General features: G+C 34.5%; 1 protein-coding gene across 7 annotated transcripts in view; it reads right to left on the bottom strand.

The window, feature by feature from the left end:
• LOC137627181 (carbohydrate sulfotransferase 1-like) overlaps positions 1–27,520 on the bottom strand; it is a 332,737-nt gene that overhangs the window by 86,696 nt on the left and 218,521 nt on the right. The window contains exon 1 of one of the 7 annotated variants that reach the window (XM_068358301.1): positions 8,984–9,079. The exons of 5 other annotated variants lie outside the window; for them this stretch is intronic. Coding sequence is in view for 1 of the 2 variants with exons in the window: in XM_068358281.1 (XP_068214382.1) it covers positions 8,750–8,762 (13 nt within the window). In the remaining variant the exon portion in view is untranslated. Of the gene's footprint in view, positions 1–8,749; positions 9,080–27,520 lie in introns of those variants that run through there. One more of the 7 variants, XM_068358281.1, reaches the window with a different exon arrangement.

The following is a 27,520-nucleotide window of genomic DNA, read 5'->3' as shown; positions in this document are numbered from 1 at the left end:
ATATATATATATATATATATATATATATATGTGTGTGTGTGTATATATATATATATATATATATATATATATATATATATATATACATACATACATTTATATGACACGAGCTGGGTCGTATTGGGGTTCAATCAATTGAGGAAGAACACGAATGGAGGAGGATTTCATGCACAAATAATACCCGAGTGGATCGTTTTATACAGACTATAGTCTCATAAAGGATACAAGGGCGCCCTTAATTATGATCAAGTTACGTTACTAAAAAACTACCGTCAGAAAAATGGTACTCGGTTCGGCAGACATGTTGGCGCCAGCCCTTTGGTGACACTCAATGGGCCCCAAAACAGGACTGCGTTGCCATGTAAGTCCCTTTATTCAAGGCCCATACACCGGTGTAGCTGTGCCTGGTCATGATTGGTGGTTTGATCCAAAAGTTTCATAACAACCAATCGGGAGAGGGTCTAATGATGCTAAACCTATAAGACCGTTGACACTTAACCAGCCGGTCTCAGACGCCATGATTACGATCATTTCATATACAGTATATATATATATATATATATATATATATATATATATATGTATATATATGTATATATACATATATACATATATATATATATATGTTTATATATATACACTTATATATACAAATATACATATACTGTATATATATATATATATATATATATATATATATATATATATATATACACACACACACACACATATATATATATATATATATATATATATATATATATATATACACACACACACACATATATATATATATATATATATATATATATATATATATATATATATATATATATATATATATATATATATATATATATATGTATAGACAAAGCTCACTGACTATGCAGACCCTGATCTCAACATTATCCTACTTATTTTTTTCATTTTTGGTATTGGAGAACTTAATTCTATCACCACGTGTTTTGATAAAAGAATGTGGTCTAGGTAACATGGAATGATATTTTTAGTTATGTACCTTTACAATTCTTCGTAACTTTGATAGTTGCTTAGAACTACTCAAAGCACTTGTTTCACATTACAGAATATTTTTGTTATTACCCATCTACACATTTAGTCTTCAAAGACGTAACTACGTAAGAAATTCCTAAATTCTATTCAACAAAACATTACGCATTCAGATGGATGAAATAATCACCTAAGGAATTAATTAACCTAAGTAGCGACCCCTTGCTTATTCCCTTGATGCATGCTGGCTCGCGCGCGCGCGTTTGTTTTTGGGGAGAGCGAGTGTGCTCCACTTGAGATGCCACACAAAGTGTCACTGCTGCCATTGTGCCAAAAATGAACAATAGAATCTCCCAACACGTGTTCCGTCTTAAAAAAGAATGCACGACGCAGTTTTTCTTACGTAATAGGAAAAAAATCTACACAATGAAGATTCACCTGTAATTATATTAGAAAATTAGAACAAGAAAGATATAACTCGTTGACAATATGTATAAAAAAAATGTAAGTCATTAAAGTCATTAACTTCGTGTCTGTTCTAACAGAATTTTGATATTACTCTATTATATTACAAGAATTGAAAGAATGTAAAGGAATATGATATACTGAAAGGAAAATGTACATAGTAAAATTAACGAAAAATCAGCAAAATATGTTGAGAATTTCTGGCACCATCGTCACAATGCTGCAAACTCACTATCTGATGCTATGTGTAAGTGACTATGCAGGCATGACTGTGTACGTATATCCTCACTTAGAGTGGATGGCCCGAGAGAATGTTAAGACTTCCAGTTATTATCAATGACCAAATAAAACGAAACTAACATGGAATGTGAGGATGATACCGATCACATCAAGATGCCCCGCTATATCTGCTCTGATTTTCCATGATCCTAGACGATAAATATCACGCACTCGCAAAATAGCAATAAATGTAAACATTATGAAACGAAATCATTAAAAAAACCTACGTAAGAGAAATTGCACAAAACCTAAAAGGAATTGCTGAGAGAGAGAGAGAGAGAGAGAGAGAGAGAGAGAGAGAGAGAGAGAGAGAGAGAGAGAGAGAGAGAGAGAGAGAGAGATATCAATTGCAGGAAAAATATTACATTTGCAACAATAGGCATCCTTTATCAGCACAAAAGGAAGGACATTTGCTAAAATACAGGCACCATGTCTGTCATTACAAATGTGGCCGAATGACGGGAAAAGGAAGAATACATTTATCAGTGTAATTTTATCATAACATATTGTATATGTTTCCTTGAGATCATAATGACATATACCTGCATCTTCGTATCCAATCATTAAAATAACAAAATGAGGATAGGATAAAGAACCGTTGACAGACAAGAATGGGATATTCATCTCACGCTGCATCTCGCACTCGTAAATTGTCTCTTATGAAATTGAGAATATATTTTATATATATATATATATATATATATATATATATATATATATATATATATATATATATATATATATATATATATATATATATATATGTCAATATTAACTTATGCATCAGAAACTTGAAGCCTTCCTGAAGACTCAGAACATAAGCTATTTACAACTCGGAGAGATATGGAAAGAATAATGATGGGAATAAGAGAGACTGAAAAATAGAAAATGGATAAGAGAGAAACTGAAGTAAAGAATATTCTAATACAGGTTACAAAATGATATGGGCAGGATGTATAATGAGAATGACAGATAAATAGTTGGACATTACAAATAAAAGAATGGGTCCCTCGAGATTGCAAAAGAAGCAGAAGGACGAGAAGACAATGGATTGATGAGCTAAGAAAATTTGAGGGCATAAACATGTAGCAGGCTAGGCCTGAGGCTTTTGTCCTGCAGTGGTCTAGCAACGGCTGATGATATATAAATATATATATTATATATATTTTACATATATATACATATATATATTATATATATATAAATATACAGATATATAGATACATCTATATATATATATATATATATATATATATATATATATATATATATATATAAATATATACACACATACACATACAATATATATATATATATATATATATATATATATATATATGTGTGTGTGTGTGTGTGTGTGTATGTACAGTATATATATTCTTCGCGTAAACCGGATGGTTCTAGACTCTAGAGGATGTTAGACCTAATAGTTGATCGACTCTTACAGAACTAACATCCTTTGAGTTGATAAAAACGTTTGATGTATATGTGTATATATATATATATATATATATATATATATATATATATATATATACACATATACAGTATATACACATATGTATATACATATATTGTATATCTCATATACATATATATATACTGTATATATATATACATATATATATATATATATATATATATATATATATATAAAACCATCCGAAGTAATACAATTTAGCAAAGCTTAACACTCCTAAGCGTAAATAACGTATTTTTGTAATTATCTAGAACTCCTAGCTTGCCTAACGCATTATAGTTCTTCAAACATTCAATAATTGGAAGTTGTTGTGAAATTTCAAGGCCTTCCAACTTTTTATCCATAACAATGCATATCTATGAGACCGATACTCATAAACAATGATATTGAGGATTTATTAGATTTCGTTGGAGTGAGGACGTGCTCTGTTGAAATTTAACAACAATAGTGGCAAGTTAAAAGTGAAAATCGTTAAGTTAATAATTTCCAACATCATTAAGTTATGTAAATTGGAATCGACGTCATTGGAATACTAAATAGTGCAAAATTACAAATTAATAGTTGATTACAACTGGGACACAGGTAAGAGTTACCAATTATGGTTTTCCCGACCCATTTGGACTTAAATATAGTGTAAACTACAAAAATGTTAGGAGCCATTAAGAAAATTAGAAGGAAACCTCATGAAAAGACTGAAACAGGAAAATCAGTTGAAGATGAAACAAATGAATTTCTACAGATAATGAAGAATACACCAGTATATGATAGTGACAACATGGAGGAAGGTGCCTGTGGAAGAAATGATGAATCAGCGAATGGATCGTTGGTCACTGTGGAATCTGATGACACTGAACTATGTGAGCACTGCAAGACTTCGTTGCCAATGAGGGAATTTGTTGTAATATATGTCAAAAATGGTATCATATTGAAAACGAATGTTCTGGATTAATAGAAAATGTATCACAAGCGGACAGAAGACTATTGTGTAACGAACATATTTATTACATATGTAGAAATTGCACTGATAAGTTCAATGAGGATGCAGCAAACATACAAAGAAAAGTATTGGATGAAGAAGTCGTAATGTCCCATCATTTGGTTCAGGTCTTGATGAATGAAATAGAAGAAATGAAAGATAGCATGACAGAAATGAGAAATAAAGTGCAAGAAACAAGAGATGAGATGCAAGAATTAAGAAATGAAATGAAAGAATTAAAAAATGAAAAGAAAAGGAATGAAGATGACATAGATAGGAAGCATCTAACTGGTACATATGCTGAAAAGCTGAAATCAAAGAAAACATTGATTGTAAAATCAACTGATGAGGTTTCAGCAGTTAATAATAAGAAAACAATTATGACCAAATTAAAAGCCCAAGTTGAAAGTACTGCTGAAACAAAAGATGGCCACCTGATCATAAAATTTGCAGATAAACAGAACCTGGAGCAGGCAAAATCAGAATTGGAACAAGGTAATGTAAACAAGATCACTGTTACTGAAAAAGGAAAACTTAAACCGAAGATAAAACTTACTAATGTACCAGAAGATGATGATGATATTATTCAAAGTCTGAGGCTTAAGAACCAGTGGATAAATAGACACATTGTAGAAAACGATGATCTGACTACCATAATGCAAGAAAATTCAAGAATGGATAAACATAAACACTATATTATAAAATGTACACCTAAGATACGTAAAGCAATCTATGAAAATGGAGATAAACTTAGTACCACATATAGAATATGTAATGTTTATGATCATTACATGCCCTACCAGTGTTACAAATGCCAGGAATTTGGGCATAGTGCAGCAAATTGCAAGAATGAACAGTCGTGCCCCAAGTGCGCGAGAGAACATAAAGCGGGTCATTGCAATGTTGTTGAAGTTAAATGCATAAATTGTGTGAGAAAGAACTATGATGACACAGAACATAAATCCTATGACAAAGTAAACTGTGAAGTTTATAAACAAGAAATAATAAGAGCCAGAAACAATACTGACCATGGCTTCGATTAAGAAAATATTATGTAATCTAATAAATATACAATCCATTGGCAATAAAACTCATATCATTAAGGAAGTCGTAAGTGATCAAGATGTGGATATTTGCTTATTAACTGAAACTTGGTTGAGTGGTAATGTGAGTGACAGATCGAAAATAAATGAAATGACACCTAAATCTTATAACTTTTATCATGAACCAAGAGAAAAAAAAAGAGGTGGTGGCATTGGAATCTTAATTAAGAAATCATACAAAGTTACAGTAAGAAATCATCTCATAGTTAATTCATTTGAATATATGAATATTAAAATTTTATCTCGAAATGTAAATCTACAAATAGTTATACTCTATAGACCACCGAGCAAAAGCAAAAGAATGTTTCTAGATGAATTTAATAACTTACTAGATACATTGAATGACAATCGAAATATAGTTATATGTGGTGATTTCAACCTACATCTTGATAACAGAGTAGACCCATATGTCAATGAATTTAGAGAATTGATTGACAACCACGACCTTGAAAACATAGTGTCTGAACCAACAGCTCAGTCTAATCATATACTAGATCTAGTTATAGTAAACAAAAACAACAGCATCATACTAAATATGGAGATTGAACCTGACTGCTCTATATCCCCAATGCATAAGTTGATGTCTTTTGAAATAGACGTTAGAAAAAATAATGCAATACAGAAGGAAATCACATACAGAATTAAGACTAACTTTGATCCAAAAGAGTTCATTGAACAATGCCTAGAGGATATAAAAGGGATAACACCAGTCTGTAACTGTGAAGAGAATCACACCCTCGTAGAGAGACAATCCTGTATAAATTGCATTACTGATATAAGTAAAACTATACTTGCAACTAATTATAATAATAGGTGCCCGGAAATAACAAAAATAATCACAATTAAAGAAAAATCGAACTGGTTTGATAATGAATTACACGAAGAGAAAAAAAGAAAAAGAAAAATGGAGGATAAATGGAAAATAAATAAAAATAATGAAAACTGGCAACATTACAAAGCAGCTAGAAATCGCTACAATTACCTTATCTTAGTTAAAAAAAAAGGCCTATTATAAAAAAGTGTGCAATGAAAATGACCCACGGAAAATACATAAGAACCTAAAGAAACTATTAGGTCTAAAGACAGAAATAGTGTTGCCTGACATAACTAATGATCCTAAATGCCTAGCAAATGATTTTATTGATTATTTTGAGGAAAAAATAAATCAAATCTGCTCCAGTTTTCACAACATCAGCACAACAGAGCGAAGGAATACATCAGCAACAGGTGTAAATAAGCTAAGGGTATTCAAAGAGTTAAGTCAGAGTGATTATATGAGAATAATAAAGAAAGTAAAAAAAAACCTACTGCGGAAATGATCCATTTCCAATTAATGATGTAAAAAATGCAGAAAATTTCACCAGACTACAAGAGACCTACCGAAACATGGTAAATATGAGTCTAACACAGGCAGTTTTCCCTGATTGTGAAAAAGTTGCGTGTATCAAGGAAAAGGTGATGCGGACAATTTAAGTTCATATAGGCCAATATCAAATCTGTCATATTTTTCGAAAATTATTGAAACTGCTGTACACGAACAAACCTGGAAATATCTGAAAAAATCTAATGCCATACCTGATGATCAATCTGCATACAGAGAAAATTACTCCACAGAAACAACAATGTTAGCGATAAAAAATGACATAACAGAAATTATAACAAATGGCAAGTGTTGCATTCTTGTAATGCTTGATCTAAGTGCAGCATTTGATACTGTAGAACATACATATCTGATGGAAGACCTTAAAGCTGTGGGCATCGTAGAACGAGCACACGACTGGTTTGTGAGTTATCTTGAAAACCGCAAAGTTAAAGTAGTAATATCAAATGTTGAATCTGGGACAAGAAAACTAACCAAAGGGGTGCCTCAAGGCAGTGTACTAGGTCCTCTCCTGTTTGAAATTTACACGATTGAACTGGCAAATATACTTGAAACTCACAGAGTTAAGATTAAAATATACGCTGATGATACACAATTCTATTTCCCAATAGAATCAGTTGATGAAGCTAAAAGAAAGATACATGAAATAATGAATGACATTAAGGCTTGGATGTTAACAAAAAAGCTCAAGCTCAATGAAGACAAAAGTGAATGTATTATTTTTGGAAATGAAAAAGATATAAAAAGAATCGAATGCTTCCAAAGAATTGAAATAGGTCAATCGATCATTGACCTAAAGAAATCTGTCAGGAATCTTGGAGTAATCATGGATGATAGACTGACAATGAACGAACATATAAATAATATGGTAAGAAATTGTAACTATCATATTAGAAACATAGCATTTATTAGTAAATACTTAGATGAAAAATCTATGGCCATACTCATTAATCACCACATATTTTCAAGAATTGATTACTGCAACTCACTGTTCTATGGCTTACCAAATTATCAGCTGAAGAAAATTCAGAGTACAAAACAGAGCCGCTAGATTAATAAAAGGACTACACAATAGGGAAAGAATTACCCCTGCACTAATTAAATTACACTGGCTACCGGTAAAAGCGAGAATTGAATACAAGCTACTCTTACTAACGTTTAAGATACTGAACCAAAATATCTAAAAGAATGCCTGAATAAACTAGAACTAGAAACAAATGTTAACACAAGACACATGAGTGACAAACATAGGCTATCTGAACCAAGAACAAATAGTAAATTTGGTGAAAGGGCTTTTAGCTACTGTGCGCCTAGACACTATAATAAACTGCCAACTGAAATGAAGGACCTAAAGGGAGCAATTGAATTTAAGAAGAAACTAAAGACATTACTTTTCACAAGATCATATGATTTGGAAGATGCTACAATCAAAGAATTGTATAAGTTATAATGAAAATGTTTCTTTAGATGATTAATATGGACCCGCCCGAGAAGTAGTTCACTCGACTTCAGTGGAGGGTTGGATTTAAACCCAAAACAAGTAAACAAGTAAAGCAAGTAGTGTAACCGTAAGAATGAAGAACTAGTAAGTTCCCGTCCATGGACTAGATGATTAAATATTCAAATAGGTAAACGGTATTAATGTTATGTAAATGACAATCACAGTGTAAAAAGTACACAAGACTCGTAAATAAAACAGAAAAAAAATAATGAACATGACGCAACAAATATTTTACCCTATATTTTTTTTACAAATTTTGCCCAGTCGCTTCAATATTTCATTGATCACAAAATCCAAGGATCCACCTTTATATGATTTTATTTATGGTATCATATAAGATTTTTCAATATAATGAAATCTAAGAACAAATATATACTGTGTGTATATATATATATATATATATATATATATATATATATATATATATATATATATATATATATATATATATATTTCCGATCCAAAAGGTCAGCTCATTTCAAAATGATGCATTACTTAAAGATCAAGAACCTTCTTTGCTGTCAACAACTGAAAATAAAAAGAGATCAAAACTCACCTGCAGGTATCATAGCTATGTAACTCTTCAGTATGAAATTGAAATCTCTGATAGCTCTACAGACTCAAGTTTGTAATGTCAAAACATACATCCAATTGTCATTCCACTGCAAAATCCCTTTGATTGAAATCTACATTTGTCGAAGTAGCGCTCACAATCTCTAAGTTATAAACATATTCTATACTAGCAGGTAATAAGATTAAAATAATCTTTCAATTTTTTTTCGATATTCACCTGCCAGTGAACCCGTTCTCGGGACAGCTCGGCTAACCTCCGACGCGCACCGTCTCAAACCACACACTAACCGACTTCTTTCTTTACATTGCCTTGAGAGTCTCCACCAGCAAACGGCGGTCCTCGACTTCGTTGCGACAAACTCGCCGACCGACACGCTCATCTATTAACCCCACTTTTCCCTAGTCTCATACCTGGCTATCCCTCCCCAATGGACATCGGAGATATCTCCGTACCGTTAAACCTACTTTAGACGTGTTAAAACGTTTATTTCTCTTACTTACGATATACAGTATATATATATATATATATATATATATATATATATATATATATATATATATATATATATATATATATACGGAAATCAACACACATTATGCACAATAGAAATCAATTACTACCTCACATTTAGATCAAACCCCCAGACATTTACAACAAAAATCAAGGAACTTACCTTGCTTTTCGCTTCAAGTATCTAGGGTTCGATCTCAAAGCGAGGTAGAAAATTATACTCATTCATATATATATATATATATATATATATATATATATATATATATATATATATATATACAGTATGTATATACATATATATATATATATATATATATATATATATACACACAATAACATCAACATTCAACAACAAATGCAGCAGTTTATAGTCCACTGCAGGACTAAGACCTAAGGCATTTCTTTATTCATAACGGGTTTGGCCAGTTTTCATCACTACGCTGGCCAGTGGGGATTGGTGATAGTGCAAAATTTTTCGTCTAATCGCTCATAGCAAACCAACTTAGTATGGATGTCTATGAGTAGTGCATCGTTGCTGATCATGGCGATACGCAAACCCTTTTATCACGTTAAGGTATCGTGACTCAGAAATGTATGTGTGGATATGTATATGTGTGTATGTATATGTGTATATATATATATATATATATATATATATATATATATATATATATGTGTGTGTGTGTGTGTGTGTGAAAAGCAAGACAAATAATCATGAGATATATATATATATATATATATATATATATATATATATATATGTATATATATATATATATATATATATATATATATATATATATATATGTGTGTGTGTGTGTGTGTGTCTGTGTGTGTAAAGCAAGACAAATAATCATGAGATATATATATATATATATATATATATATATATATATATATATATATTTATATATGTGTGTATATGTCTGTGTGTGAAAAACAACACACATAATCATGATATATATATATATATATATATATATATATATATATATATATATATGTAAATAAATATATATATATATATATATATATATATGTAAATAAATATATGTTTATATAATAAAATAATGATCATAATTCACTAGAATTACGAAATGAAAATACCAACTGGACATGAAGACGAAATTCATGGTATGTCAAGGATTTTTTATCTTCGTCCTCAATGTGAATTTACTTAACGTACCATTTAGACAGAAATTCGATAAACAAATTGAACTGTTCCCTTTCTCTAAACATAGGCTATTAAGCTTTTATATGTTTCATCGATTAATCTTTGTGAGTAAAATAATAAATTGGATTAATCAATTAATTCCGTTGTAAGTCGTACAATTATATGAAAGCAGATTACTCTTACAAACTAATGACAGTGAATATCAATAATCTCAAGTCTAATCATTGACAAATCAAATTACCTATTTATTCATCAAGGGTTATCTGGCCTTGTGCTTGCAATAATCATAAACGGATAATGAAATTAATTATCCACAGAAACACGTCGCTTGAAATTTTGGTGAACTTTTAAAAATATTTTTGGGAGATTAAGGTAAATCACATCTATTCTAATATTTTAAAAAATGGACATGGGCAGGACACACAATGAGAGTGACAGATAATAGATGAACCTTAAGGATAACAGAATGGGTCCCAAGAGCTTGCAAAAGAAGTAAAGGAAGGAAAAAAAGACGATGGATAGACGAACGAAGAAAGTTTGCGTGTGTGGTCTGGCATCGAAAGACAATAAACAGACGCGAATGGAAGAACATATATGAGGCCTTTGTTCTGCAGTGGACTAGTAACTGCTGCTGCTGCTGGAGATGATGATGGCATGTAATGACTTTGGAAATCAGAACCATTTTTCTTACAAACAACCAAATTATTTTGAGTCTTGTTTCTTTTTCTTTCGGCTTTTCTCATTCAGGGGTCGGCACAGCGAATCATTTGTCTCCATTTACTTCTTTTTACGCCAACAGCCTTCATATCTTCTCTTAATGAATCTTCCTATCTGAGCAAAAGCGCGAATTGAATACGAGCAAGGCAGAAAATCAGATGAGAATAGGAATTAGTTGCTAATTCAAGACGGTGAATCAGACGAATGTTAAAAATTAGTCATTAAATCAAATGATTTCTTGCTACGTACTGATAATCTTATGTATTGAAGAAATTAATCAGATGAATTTTACACAATAAATATCATGAAATAAGAGGAATTTTGAGTTTTGAATTTGGTAAATAAATGAATTTTCCGCAGTGAAGTTGGTGACTTCGATAAATATTACATAATAAAGTATGAACATTACTGAATTCTATGCATCTAAGCTATGAAATCCAAAATCCAATTATATGAAACTGATAATCAGACGAGGCTTGTGCTTTAATCCTTATTATAAAAACGTTGGGAATCGATGCCGAAAGACTTCGATAGCAACCTCTCATTTGTTTCAATCGATAACACAATCTCTTTAAGCGTATTTGGAATTCCTCTGTTAACAAAAGAACTCGGGGTTTCATCGAAGCATTTTGGAAATGATAATTCCCTTAGAATACAAGGTCTTCCTTGTGAGTTCAAGAAGATTTTTTTTTTAAACTCGGACAGACAATACGCTAATTAGTAAAATTACTCCAGTTATTAGCTAATTCACTTCCATCATAGACCCAAACTTCTTGCAGCTCTCCGCTAATTAGTTCTGGTTGTTAATGAGCTTCTTGAAAAAATTTTGCGTTTTCTTTCTCTGGATATTGTGTAATTGCTAAAATCTATTTAATGATCATTTAATAAACACCTTTCCTCGTATATTGAATTCTATTAATTTCTGTTCAATCCAATAAGTATGTCACGTACTTGAACTCCTCATCAAGAGTATGGCAAAGAATAAAGTAAACTATCTAGTGGGGTGAAAGTGGGATATTAGTTTTGGAGCAGTGAACTAATATAAAGAAAACAAAGAAAGGAGTAGACTCATGTGCTCTGAAGATCTTTCCTTAAAAACTAGGCAAGTCGAGTAACTTACTGTAGTCGGGAAAGTCTCTCTCTCTCTCTCTCTCTCTCTCTCTCTCTCTCTCTCTCTCTCGTGGCCAATTGGTAAGTCACTGTACATACAAGTTTCTTGGACCAGGGCTCGACTCCCGGCCGGTCAGAAGCTGCTGTCTTTGTGTGATTTCGCCTGGGACTCTGGCTCTGATCCCGAAGTCGTTATGGCTTATTTGATATATATATATATATATATATATATATATATATATATATATATATATATATATATATATACAATATGATATATTGATATATAGTTTTATATACGGACTATGGCTATTCATCATTATAATAATGTAAGTACAGATTGTTGTCGATACCATTTTTATTACGAACACAACATCCTGAAAAAGGGAAAAAAAAAAAGAAAAAAAGTGAAAGTTTGGACTTTATAACATATATATATATATATATATATATATATATATATATATATATATATATATATATATATATATATATAATGTAAGGGTTGAAAAAAATCATGATTTTTTCTAAATAAAAGAAATAGGTTTATTGGATTTAAATCAATGTTTTTATTCAAATGATTTTTTCAATAATACTTATTTCCTGATGCTTATTATTTCTTTCAGTGTTATGAGGGTTTTTCTGGTATTAAACTTGATCAATGTAGAATGAAACCATAGTTTAATATATATTTCTCTTTAAAAAAAACAAAATTTAGGCTAATTATTTAATCGGAGCGGACAAGTTACAGTAACTAGTACATAAATATAGAGAAAAACAAGCGAAACTGCAATCAAACAAAAATACATATATACATCAGTTTCATTTTAACATACAATGCACAGTAAGAAATAATACAGTACGCAAACATATAGCGTACTGCACTAGCATCAAAATTTGTAATTGCTATTAACGCTGTTAAAAAATCACGACCTTTATAATTTGTATAATAGCAACAATAACTTCAATTCCTAAGTACTACAAGTTTCCCCGAAATGTTATAGCTATTAACAGGGATTTTGTTCATTTATTGCAAAACTCATAAATAGTGACTAGTTTGGGAAGTTTTCTCTTTTCCAAGGCAATTTCTGACAGTATATTTAAATTTGATTTAATTATGAATTTTTTATTTTGATTTAAATCGATTTAAATGAAGCCAACCTTGATATATATATATATATATATATATATATATATATATATATATATATATATATATATATGTATATATATATAAGCATATATATGTATATATATATTTCTATATATATATATTTATATATATATATAAATACATATATATGCTTATATATATACATATATATACATATATATATACATATACATATATATATATATATATATATATATATATATATATATATATATATATATATATTTCCCAAGCTTCTCTGATTTATGAGAAGGGGCAATCTCTCTTTTCTCTTTTAAGAGTATTTCTCAAGTCATCAAGTTAAAAATATATATCAACGTTTGACATATGTAAGTAGGGCATTTTAGAGAGAGAGAGAGAGAGAGAGAGAGAGAGAGAGAGAGAGAGAGAGAGAGAGAGAGAGAGAGGGGGGGGGGGTAAATCACAAATCACAACCACGCGCAAGCTATCAGATGATGACTAAACATGTCGAGCACTACTCGCTAAGCAGCAACGTCTAGATCCTTAACCCGTCTTGCATCCAAGGACGAGTACACAATTGCATTAGAAGTAAGTCAGGATAAGTAATACTCTCCCAGGACCACTGATAACGCGCATAAAGATCTACACTTATAAACAAGTTGCTTATCAATTAATATACTTTTACACTACGTTCGAATAAATACAGTTATTCTGCAGTTATGTCAAAATAATCCTTCTCTAAACATGTAAACAGATGGTACCAGTTATGAAAAGGATATCGAATGCTATTTTTTCATCGTATTCTGTCTCGCTACAAAATAATAAACTTTCAACACAGCTGATTAAACTCTCTCTCTCTCTCTCTCTCTCTCTCTCTCTCTCTCTCTCTCTCTCTCTCTCTCTCTCTCTCTAGTTTTATGACGTTGGGTATATAATAGTGTACCCATGTAAGCAAAGTAATTATATCAAATAAATAATTATTGCCACTTTCCCTTATAGATCAAAGTCAAATATGATATAATATTGTCTAATCAGAGATTGTGCCTCCTCACATATATTCTATATACACGTACTAAAGAGACCCTGCTTCTTAAGGAGAAAGCTCAGTATGCAGTATTTTATGCAAGCATATGCAGCATCCACCTAGAGGTTTTCATCTTTCATGTTTTCGTTCTCTATTACATGCATTTCATATCTTGACATTTGGAGACCGTTTATTTTGTCTTTCAATGAAGCCCCAAGATACATCGGACTTATGTGAATAGAAACACATTTTAGGATAAAAAAATACTCTGAGGAGATTGAAACTGTCACACGCAGTCTGCCCAATTTAATAGTCTGAAAAAAACAACCACTTTACAAATTGTAATTCATAATTTCATTTACGGATTAATACAGGCAGAGAAAGGATTTATCACACTATTGTAAAGGATCCCTTTCTCAGCGGAGATACTTAACGTGGTGAAATGGTTTGTGTATCGCCATGATCAGCAAAGCTGTACTAGTCAGGGCCGCCCATACTAGTATGATTTGCTGTGAACGATCATACTAAAGTCTCCCACCATCACCAATTCACTCTGGTCAGCGTTTTGATGCAAACTGGCCAAACCCAAGACATGAATAAAGATATTTTTAAAGGCAGGAAAATGCCCGAGAGACTGACCATATACAGTATACATATGATCAGCGCCCAAGACCCCTCTCCACCCAAGCTAGGAGCAGGAAAAGCCAGGCAATGGCTACTGATGACTCAGCAGGTAGACATATAGACTCCCCCAACCACCTGAGGCCTTGTCCTGCAATGGACTAGAAACGGCAGCATTTGTTGCTTGTTATTGAAAAAGATTTCAAAAGATGTAATTGGTCAACAGGACATGCTTTGAAAAAAAAAATATACATTTATTGCAGACATATTTCAAAATAGGCAAAAGGTTATATTTGATAACGGTGCTCTGCTGCATTTCACAAAGGGCACGCCTTAATTGCATTGTGCTAGAGAGGCCGAGCTCAAAGGACGAGAGAGATATATTTCAGTAATCCCCTTAGGGAGGGACTAGAGAATAAGGAATGGAATCCTCCTTGTTGTGCAAGTCAGTTTGTAAATAAGCGAGATGGGTTCAATGGGGTTGTTGCTAAGGCTGTGCATTATAAAGCACTGCTTCATCATCTTTACCTCGGCCAACGAAGTTGATAGGAGGTTATGTTTTACCCCCTATTTGTGTGTTTGTGTTTGTTTGTCTGTGTGTTTCTTTGTGAACAGCTTCTTGGCCACAATTTTAATCGTAGAGTAATGAAACTTGCAGGGATTAATTTTTATGCAAAAAGCTTGAAGTTATTAATATTTTGAAAGTCAAGGTCAACGGTCAAGATCACGGTCGAGCAAAATGTCATATTCACGTAATTAGCCATAAGTTTGGGCACCGTTGTCACAGATTTTTCAAACGTGGTTCATATTTGATTTTGTGAAAAGCCACGCCAATTAATACATGTTAAGCTTAAAGGTCAAGGTCGAGGTCGAGCAAAATGTCACGAAATAAGCTGCCGCGGCGGAGGTCTGCGCTCTACTGAGTGTCCCTCTAGTTTGTTATGTTATATCAACAGCTTTCCAGAAACTATTACCATCTACAGTATATAGCAATAAACACCTATACTGTATATATACAGTACACATACACATATAATAATCTTTCATCAACAACAACAAAATTACTTCCCTGACATTAGAGAATTTTTTTTTTTCACAACGATGAGTTTCTAATAAGATTAGTTTCTAACAATGGCAAAAAACAGGAATTTCAATCATAATAATAACTTCAATAAATTCGATACGTATCATAATTTCAATCAAATATCTCCAAGAAAGCCACTACTAATAAAACCCTCTTTGAAGTATCTTATCCGGTTCTGACCTCATTAAAAACCCGTCTGACTACACCAAAGTATTTTCAGGACAACAGTAAACTTCAGCAAGACAAACTCGAATTGCTATGTTGTCTTGACGACATTAAAAACTGTCGCTGACAACAGTATTGTTACAACACCAATGTTTACAAACAAACAGAAATTTACTTATGCAACACCGAAATTGTTTCTTGATAGACAACATGTTCTCACGTTACCAGCACTAAAATCTTTCCAGAAATCGAATCATTATTGCCATGACCACAACAAAAAAACTTTTTTAATTAAGCTAATTCAATCAAGATTACACTGGAACCTTAATAGCAGATTCTTATGCTGATCAAAATTAATCTAAAAAGAAAAACTGGATAAAATCAAACATGGAAACACAAAACATTTTTCCTGGAATCGTCTTCTAAAAGGATTTTTTTCCGATAGAGATAACCCTGAGGAGATGTAGTCGGTCGATGAGGACGTCGAATAAATTATCAAATATGCGTTTTCTCTTCTACTTTTTCCGTTCCCTGTCGCATCTCTTTCCAGCCGCTTTCCCATCCTACAACCTCCCAAAAAGGATCCTTTCTCCTTATTCCTAACAATTCTCCCCTCCCGCCCTTTCCCAACCAAAAGGAGGAAGAGAGAGAGAGAGAGAGAGAGAGAGAGAGAGAGAGAGAGAGAGAGAGAGAGAGAGAATCTGTGACGCAAGACTATTGACCAGGTGACGTCACACAACCTTTCTCTCTTCGTAAACCATCAGACCTTTCGTCTTGATGAACATTAGCTACTGGGGGGGGGGGCAATATTGAAATGGGATTGGCAGTAGAAATATATATATTTCATCTGTGAATGACGTACTCGATATCACTTCGAAAACGCTCAATGGTGACATTTGAAAAACGTTCGTGATTGCTCACATGAAGGGTGCCTTCATAAATACATATTCGCACATAATTCTGTACGTAAGGAGTATATACTCTTTTCCTATCAATCGTGTAATTTTTTATTGCAAATTATCACATACCTTATAAGGATACTAGCATAAAAAAAAACCGCTATCGAAAACGCAAACCGTGCACGGTCATGTATGCATACTGTACACACACATATATAAATATGTATGTATATATATATATATATATATATATATATATATATACATATATATATATAAATTATATATATATATCTATATATATATATACTGTATATATATATATATATATATATATATATATATATATATATATAAATTATATATATATATATATATATCTATATCTATATATATATATATACATATATATATATATATATATATATATATATATATATATATAGCAAAACTGTTGAAACAGAAATAAAATGACAAGTTAGGCTAATGGGCATCAAAAGCAATAGTCCTAATTTTCTCGGAAATGGATAACTAATAAATGTACAACTGACGCATGAACACGTAAGCTCCTTAACGTACTATTATCAAATACCATTGCTCCGCATAACCATTTGCAATAAAACACAAATAAATAATTTCCAAAAATAATCCTGAACATTATAAAACAATGAAAACTTTTATTGAATTTCTATAGAGCGAAGCTACACTGAGATAACATGAAAATATATTCAAAGTTAGACAGCAACCCAAACATCATCATTTTCTGAGGAATATTATTATTATTATTATTTTTATTATTATTATTATTATTATTACTATTGTTATTATTATTATTATTATTATTATTAGCTAAGCTACTACCCTAGTTGAATAAGCAAGATGCTATAAGCCCAAGGGCTCCAACGGAGAAAAATAGCCCAGCGAGGAGACGAAATAGAGAAATAAATAAACGATATAAGAAGTAATGAACAATTGAAATAAAATATCTTAAGAACAATAACAACATTGAAACAGATATTTCATATGCAAACTATAAAAAGACTTATGTCAGCCTGTTCAACATAAAAACATTTGCTGCAAGTTTAAACGTTTGAAGTTCCACTGATTCAGCTACCCGATTAGGAAGATCATCCCACAACTTGGTCACAGCTCGAATAAAACTTCGTGAATATACTCTTAAAAGTTATGCATCGTTTCATTAGTTAGACGTTAAAATGACTATCCACCAAGTTGTTCTCTAGTCTTGGCCTCTTGGGTAGGGCCACAGCCTCTGTACCATGGCCTTTAGCTGTCTTGGATTAGAGTTCTCTTTCCTGAGCGAACACTCGGCCAGACTAATCTATCTCATTTCTTTTCCTCTGGCTTTTTTGAAGTTTTTATAGCTTATATAGTATATGGAAGATCTAATTTAATGCTGTTACTATTCTTAAACGAATGATTTATTATGATTGTTTATTGCTTCACCTTTAGTTTATTTATTTCCTTGTTTCCTTTCATCATTGGGCTATATTTCCCTGTTGAAGTACTTGGGCTTAGAGCATCTTGCTTTTCAACCTAGGGTTATAGCTTGGCCATATAGATATATGGTCAGCGCCCAAGCCCCAACTCCATCAAGGTAAGATCAGGGAGGGCCAGGCAATGGCTGTTGATGACTAGACAAGTAGACCTATAGGCTCCCCAACATCCCTCTTCCCTAACTCAGTAGAACGGTGAGGCTACAGACGCAACTAGAAACTATCGAGCTGGAGCGGGTGTCAAACATACGTCCAACTAACTGCTAGGCAGGGAGGACGTTTTCAATATAATTCGGATACATAGTTAATCATGAAACGGGAGTTACACAATAGGTAAAAGTCACCATGTTTCAGAAAGTAACAAACAAACAAATGATTATTCTTAAGACGAATTTTCAAAATACTATTGATAAACAAAAATTGTAACACCACTTAGTGCCCAAAGTATCGGCTGTTGATCCAAACTCTTATAATTTGATTACCTATTGATTTGTAAACATTAACCCAGTTATCAGTCATAACTTTCCAACATATATTTCTCACTAACACTGAATACTGAACTTTCATTGTTTTATTCAATCCATACCTGCTTATATACACACACACACACACACACACACACACACACACATATATATATATATATATATATATATATATATATATATATATATATATATATATATATATATAAATACTGTATATATATATATAAATATATATATATATATATATATATATATATATATATATATATATATATATATATATATATATATGTGTGTGTGTGTGTGTGTGTGTGTGTGTGTGTGTGAATATTTCAGACCAATTGTCCGGGCGTTCAACTGTTAAACGATAAAACGAATATATTCAGATCGACAAAAGTCCTAGCCCTCTACTTTCCTAATCTTGAAAAATTCTTCAACATGGGGTTACTAAGAATGCGAACACCCAAGCCTGTTGGAAGACGTTTGTTAGGTCATCTACAGTAACAGGTGGCTGTTTTAATTATGTCAGTCAATCATTCAAAAGAAATAATACTGCTAGAGTACTTGTTCTGAAATGTATCTCCCATCTAAAGTCTAATGGGAAAAGAACCCTCTAGTATTTTCTTTTTTTATATCAACGCTTAGACAACAAATCCGCTCTTGGCTTAGTGGAAAGAAAAAAAGAAAATGGAAGGAAAAGTGGTACTTCATCACGATAGAACCGACAAACCTGTCTTTTAAAAGAAAAGCTTATGTGAATTGGCACTCGCGGAACCCCGGCGAAACTTTCAGTTGAATCTCACAGGAATATGTTGTTTTCCTTAATGCATAAAAAAGTTACATTGTCTCTATATCGGTTTCCGTGACAAAATGATAATGATGTACAGTATTACAAGTCAACATATCACAATTAACATAACAAATAATTTCACAATTGACTCATAAAACAATTGACTAAATCAATTAATAGAATCCAGTTAAATCAAAGCAATGCCGTAAAATTTACGGGAGAAAAACAAGAAAAAAGAGAAACAAGCGAGTGAGTCATTACGATTCACATAAGAAAATGAGAAGCAAGTACATAAAGCAAATAACCAAGCAAAATTCTCGAGCAACCCGGATTCATCAACCAGATTTTTCTTACGACTCGTAAGTCTAAGTATACATAGACCTAGGGGTAGACCACGGTCTATGTATACCAAGACTTAGGGGTAGAACAAGGTCTACTGTATGTATACCTTGACTTAGTGGTAGAACACTGTCTATGCATACCTAGACATAGGGCAAGACCACGGTCTAGGTCTTTAGACCGTGGGGTAGACTAACCACCCCAATCACCCCACCAACCCACCCTACCTCAACTAGACGTTAAAATGACTATCCTCCTATAGTTGTTCTCTAGTCTTGGCCTCTTAGGTAGGTCAAAATTTACGATTTCTCTTCTAAGCTCAAAAGATTCTCCAAAACCTAAGTTAAAATAGCGATACTTTATATATATCCTAAAATAAATATCTTATTTCACACTTTTAGCGAGAGCGGGACAAGGGCGCAACTGGGATATACTGTGTTTGAAAGAATAAGAGAAGATGAGAGGGAGTGGGGGAACTTGTTAAATTTTTTTTTTATCTATGACTGGTAATTACAGCCCCTGTCAAGGATGGGTTTTTTAATGGTTAGTTGTAAAGTTGAGCAGCAACATTACGTAAAAGTAAAAACAAAATATTAGAGGGTTGTCTTAAGTCTTTAATTTATTTTTCTTTGTTAGTTAATTAAGGGAGCACTTATCATAAGCTTTAAAGTATTTTTTTTATTCGTTACTCCTACAATGCTATCATAGAAACAGGTTTTATAGGCAAAATTTAAATCTATCACATTTTTTTTTTATAAAATAATTTTATTCATCTATATTCTCTACTATATATATCTATTTCAAATTTTTTTATTTATTTTATTTTCCTCAATTTAGTCGGGCCAGCTTGGTAAAAGTCGGGGCTGGTTAATCTCTTACCTTTTAATAAAAATGCCATCATAATTTATGATTCTATGCAGCGCTGCGCCCACCTAAGACCAAACCTCAATGAGTCCGTTTCACCGAAAAAGACCTAACAAAATATCTGTCGTGGAAAACGACTGGTATATTGAAATATAGTTAATGCAATGAGATTATTCTAGGAGATGCTGTAGTACCAACCGCAAAAGGTTAAATCCTTGGCCATAACGTATCAGGTACCTAGGACCAATGCCTAAACCTGTTTTGTAACATAAAAGGGAAAACCGTGTGTAGCCCAAGATGATTAGATATGGTTATATAACCTCTTTCCTTCGTGGAAAGACTGGTTAAAAGGACAGGAAATAGTCAATCACTCTGCGGTGACTCAGATGTTCTACAACATCTGAGTAAAGGTTCTATTTATGGTATTACGATACAATATTGCATAACAGAGCTCCTAGGATAGCCATTTTCAGACCAACTATCATCAAAACTACATCTTTAAAGAGTGGTAATAAAAATATGGATATACCCATCTTGAATTTATCCCGCTGTGGTTAAAACAGTCCCAAGTGCATTCAGTGAGTATTCTACTCTAGTGAAAGCGAGCCGTCAAAAAAGACAGACAGATAGATATGCACACACACTAATTCAACCCTTCCAACACCCTCTCCCCAGGTTATGCCTACTCTCTCTCCCCTCTACCCAAGGGATGGGCAGCGTGATTAGAAATATATATATATATATATATATATATATATATATATATATATATATATATATATATATATATATATATATATATATATATATATATATATATATAAGAATTAAATTAAGATAATGTTAAATTAAAATGCAGGGATATCAAATAAGAGTTATGGACGAAACCTCTAAAGATTGTTAATGAATATACGTAATTAGGACAGACAGTAAATGTTTCCCCAAGACACGAGACCGAAATTAAAAGAAGGGTAAGCATGTAATGGAAAGCATTTAGTAAACAAAATGAGATTATGAAAATTAAAATCCCACTTTCTCTAAAATGAAAAATACTTAATCAGGTGGCCCTACCAGTTTTAAATTATGCATCAGAAACTTGGAGCCTTATAGCCTTAGAACATACGCTAGTTAAAACTCAAAGGGCCATGGAAAGAATAAGGGTGGAATTATCACCGAGAGACAAAGAAAGAGCAACATGGACAGAAGAGCAAACTGAAGTAGATGATATTCTAACATGTAAGAAAAAGAAATGGACTTGGGCAGGACATATTATGAGAATGGCAATTAATAAATGGACATTAAGTATAACAGTGGGGTCCCTAGAGATTGCAAAGGAAGCAGGGGAAGGAAATGAAGACGATGGATTGACAAACTAAGAGCGGACTTTGGACTGGCATAGAAAAACCATAAACTGACGCAAGAGGAAGGACATGTCTGAGGCCTTTGTTCTGCAGTAGACTAATAACAGCTGATGATGATAATATATATACCTATATATATATATATATATATATATATATATATATATATATATATATATATACATATATATGTATGTATATATATACACACACATATATATATATATATATATATATATATATATATATATATATATATATATAAATATATGTATATGTGTGTATACACACACACACACACACACACATATATATATATATATATATATATATATATATATATATATATATATATATATATATATATATATATATAGATAGATAGATATATATATATAAATATACACATATATATATACATTTATATATATATATAAATATACACATTATATATATATAGATATATATAAATATACATATATATATATATATATATGTATATATATATATATATATATATATATACATTTATATATATATAATATATAAATATACACATTATATATATGTATACAGTATATATGAGCTAATCACAGTCAGGTTGGCCGTTACTGATCGGGATGAGTGAGTGTCAACAGATTTTTCTTCTTTGTTAAAGGAAAGACGGTTACGATGTGGCTTGGGTGGCACTTTGAAAATGACGGTTGTAAAGCTTGGCGTCACCTAAACCTCTTCCGATTGGTTGTTATGAGACTTTCGGGTCAAAACAACCAATCATTGATCAGGCCTAGTGAGGCTATGTATGGGCGCTTGGGTAAAAACCCCATAGGACAGTCAGTCTGGTTTTGGAGGTCGATAGAGAGTGTCAGGTGCCAAGATGTGTGTGCCGAACCGTGTACCATTTTTCTGAGGGCTTTTTCTTAGTAACGTAACGTAATCATAATTAAGAGCGCCCTTGTAAACTTAAGAGAATACAGCATGTGTCAAACGATCAACTCGGCTATTATTTGTGCATGACCCCCCTCTCAAATTGTGTTAACTATAAAATGGATTTTCTCTATCTTTGTTTCCCCCAAGATGTGAAGTGTGGGGCCCCCCCCCCTTAATACGACCTAGATTGGGTCCTATTAAATGGTGTCAGGTGTTGTGGGGTGTATTAACAGGTTAACGTCTGTGCTAAGTGATTTTAGCCGACGTGAGATTTTTGAAAAAAGTGGAAACAAAAGATAATAGTGATAATGGTTAACACGAGAAGTTCGACGTCGAGTGGCGGTGGCGGAGAGAGAGGCAAGACGAACGCCGCAGCTATTGTAGACACGATACTCGGGGAAGAGAATTTGGGAATAGGCGCACCGATATACATCCAAACACTCATGCGCGAAATGGCGGAAATACGTAGATGCATGCAGAAAGATCAGAACAATAGAAGTAATATTACAACCTCAACTCGGTTGGAAATTGACGCGGGACCTCCTTCGCTAGAACCAGTACGAGCGCGTGATCTTCTGGTACCAACGATTCCGATTGTCGAGTTCAATGATTCCCACCCCGCTGAGGGATACTTTTCGATTGAAGCCTTCTTGGGGGTCGTAGAGGATGCTACTGCAGGATGGTCCGATAGACATCGGATTATACTGACCAACCAGAAGATAACCGGAGCAGCAGCCGACAAGATACTAGGATGGAGGGGTCGGCCAACGGACTGGGAGTCCTTCAAAAACGAACTCCTGAAACGGTTTGGCCTCTCTGAAACTGAGAAGACGACCCTATGGCAGAAGTACCAGCCAACCTTGCGGGCAGGAGAATCCCTTTCGTATTTCGTCGAACGGATATCTAGAGATTTAAACAGTTTAGTCCGGAAGGCTGTAGGGACCCAGAATGGCGAGAAAGATATTGCAAACAGAAACTGATGGAAGCGGTCCCCTTGTCAGTTACGGCCGCCCTACAAGTTCCCGGGCAGTCCTTGTACGATGTCATTCCTACCGTACAGGCAGCGCTGAGCGTATACAGGGAACGACGAGCAGGGGGAGGGGCAAACCAGTGGCCGACATCCAAGATAGCTGCAACCCAGACGTCGAGGCAGCCCGACACCCAGCCGGCTTCGACAGCCTCCCAGGGGTGGGGTGCCCGTAGCAGTGGACCTCGAAGAGGCAGAGGTCCAAGAAGTGGGGATGCAGTGAATGGAAATTGTTGGAACTGTGGGGGAAGGGGGCACCTTCGAGCTGTATGCCCCTCCGTCGAGCAGCGGCGGTGTTTTGGATGCCATGCCATAGACCACCTAATGAACAGCTGTCCAAAAAACGGCGTCGGCTCAAGGGATCACGTTCCCCCTGCACCAGCAAGAGGAAGGGGAAAACGACACGGGACGGGGGCCAAGGGTCCTTCGGGCCGTCTGTCCGAACCGCCAGGACCAAAGACAGAAGAGCCAAGGAGTCAAACGTCACCCCCCAGTGTGACGTCGGGGGAGGCCAGTCAGTGCCCCAGCCAGCAGTAAGGGATACCCCCGGGCCAGCGAGCGCGACTTCCCCGGGAGTGCCAGAGGGGGTTCGGGAGGTAGAGCAGCCGCCTCCCACCGCCGCTCCCACACATGCAAGTAGGAATGCGGTCCCCGTTCTTAGAGTAGAGCTGGGATCGGGTGTGCAACGCGCTCTGCTTGATTCCGGGGCCAGTGTATCCCTTATGGAAGAACATTTGGCGACGGATGCCATACAAACATCGAAGGAGTGCCTGGTGTTGAACACGGCTGGGGGTCACAAACTGATGACCCGACGTATTGTTAGACAGAGATTCATCATTCAAGATCGAGAAGTGACCCATGCCTTATATGTCATTCCGACATTGAATATGGGGGATATTCCCATTATCCTGGGAATCGATTTCATCAAGGAGAAACAAGTGACAATACGGGGCCCCGATGGGGAGGGGCTGGAAGTGAGGTGGAAAGTGGGACCAGGAGAAGAGACAGAGATACCCGTTATGGGGGAAACCCGGCCTCGAGTTAGGGTCGCCCTTACTGCTAAGGGGATAGCAGGGGCAGTTCCTGCCGGGCAGGAGGCAGGTGAATCAATCCCCCCATCCTCCCTCTACTCCCTATCAGTGGCACCCGCACCGGAAATGTGCGAAGGCGACCTAGTGTACGTAAAACCACATCAAAAGTGGCAGGATTTCATGTCTCCAGGGGTCACCACCGTTAGCGAAGGAAAGGTTGAAATTCCCTTTATAAATGTAAGTACCCAGTGGTTCCACTTAGGCACTGAGTCGGTCTGCGACCTTGAGTTATGTTCATTTGTGACAGCCGAACGGACACTGGCGACCTTGTCTTTCCATGGTCAAGGTCCCGGTGGGGACAGGCTGAGAAAGCTCCGTCAAACAGCTATTGGAGCGACCCCAATTAATTATTATAAGAGAGTAGGAGATATTGTAGAGAATTTTGAGGACGTAATTGCAGTTGGAGATGAAACCCCAGGGAGAATTACTAAGTTTCCATTTAACATCGAGACTGGCAGTCACCCCCCAATTCGTTCTAAACCTTATAGGACTCCCGTCTGTCATGTAGAGGCAATTGAAAGAGAAATAAATAAATTAAAAGAGCAAGGTACGATTCGAGAAAGCGAGTCCCCCGGGGCTTCTCCAATTGTGATGGTTCGTAAGAAGGATTGTTCTTTTCGATTATGCGTAGATTATAGGAGGATAAATGCTGTTACCAAGGATAATGCATACCCTTTGCCCTCTATCGAGGAACTGTTACTTAAAGTCAGAGAAAGCAGGTTTTTTCTACTTTAGATTTAAAGTCCGGGTATCTCCAAATTCCCTTAGATGACGTAAGTAAAGAAAAAACGGCCTTTATAGCAAATGATCAATTGCTTGAGTATAATTATCTCCCTTTCGGATTAAAGAATGCTCCTGCCCATTTTTCTCGTGTGATGATGTCTGTACTAGCTTCATTGTTAGGACATAGTGTTTTTGTCTATTTGGATGATATAATTGTAATTGAGGCTACGGCAGACGAGCATGAAAAAAATCTTATACAAGTGTTAGAAGCCTTGAGACGTCAGGGGATGAAGATTAATTTAGACAAATGTAAATTTTTCCAACAAGAAGTAGAATTTTTGGGGCACATAGTAACACCCGAAGGCCTAAGGCCTTGTGCCAATAAAGTAGCTGCAATCAGGGAATTTCCAGAGCCAAAGAACGCTAAGGAAGTAGCCAGTTTTCTCGGGCTCGCTGGCTACTACCGTAAATTTATACAGAACTTCGGTCACATAGCACGACCGCTAGACTCATTGAGGAAGCGGCCTGAGTTTCAGTGGGGAGAAAGAGAAAAAGCTGCTTTTCAGACATTAAAGAAAGCACACACGAGCGACGAATTTTTGGTTTATCCAAGGTTCGATCGGCCGTTTTTGGTATAGACCGACGCGAGTCAGATCGCGATCAGCGGAGTCATTTCTCAGGTTGATGATGAAGGGAATGAGAGGCCTATTTGTTTCGCTTCACGGGCTTTAAAAGGACCAGAGGTTAGGTACAGTACCTTCGATAGAGAGGCATTGGCAATTCTATGGATGCTGGAGAGACACTGCTACTTCTTGCTTGGGCATAAAATAAATACAGATCATCGGCCGTTGCGAGACTTGTTTAAAAAAGGGGAATTAAATACTTGGCAAGCTCGGTGGATTGAGTGGTTGTTAGAGTTTGATATTGTAAATTTCGAGCATATTGCGGGGAAGTCAAATAAAGTAGCAGACGCTCTCTCCAGGACCGCCATAGCGGCTGTAACAACTAGGTCGGCAAGGCGGAAGGGAAAACAACAGGAGAGTTTGGGGTCAAATACACCTGTGGGAGGAGCACATAGAAAACGGGAAGATCTTGGCAACTCTAGTGTGAGAGAGAGAGAGGAAGGGAACTGTCCGGAGGATGTGAATGTTGGGAGTTCCACGGGGGGAACTCAAGAGAGAATG

Source organism: Palaemon carinicauda, chromosome 2, assembly GCF_036898095.1.
Source record: "Palaemon carinicauda isolate YSFRI2023 chromosome 2, ASM3689809v2, whole genome shotgun sequence".
NCBI lineage: Eukaryota > Metazoa > Arthropoda > Malacostraca > Decapoda > Palaemonidae > Palaemon > Palaemon carinicauda.
This window is presented reverse-complemented; position numbering and strand designations above follow the sequence as displayed.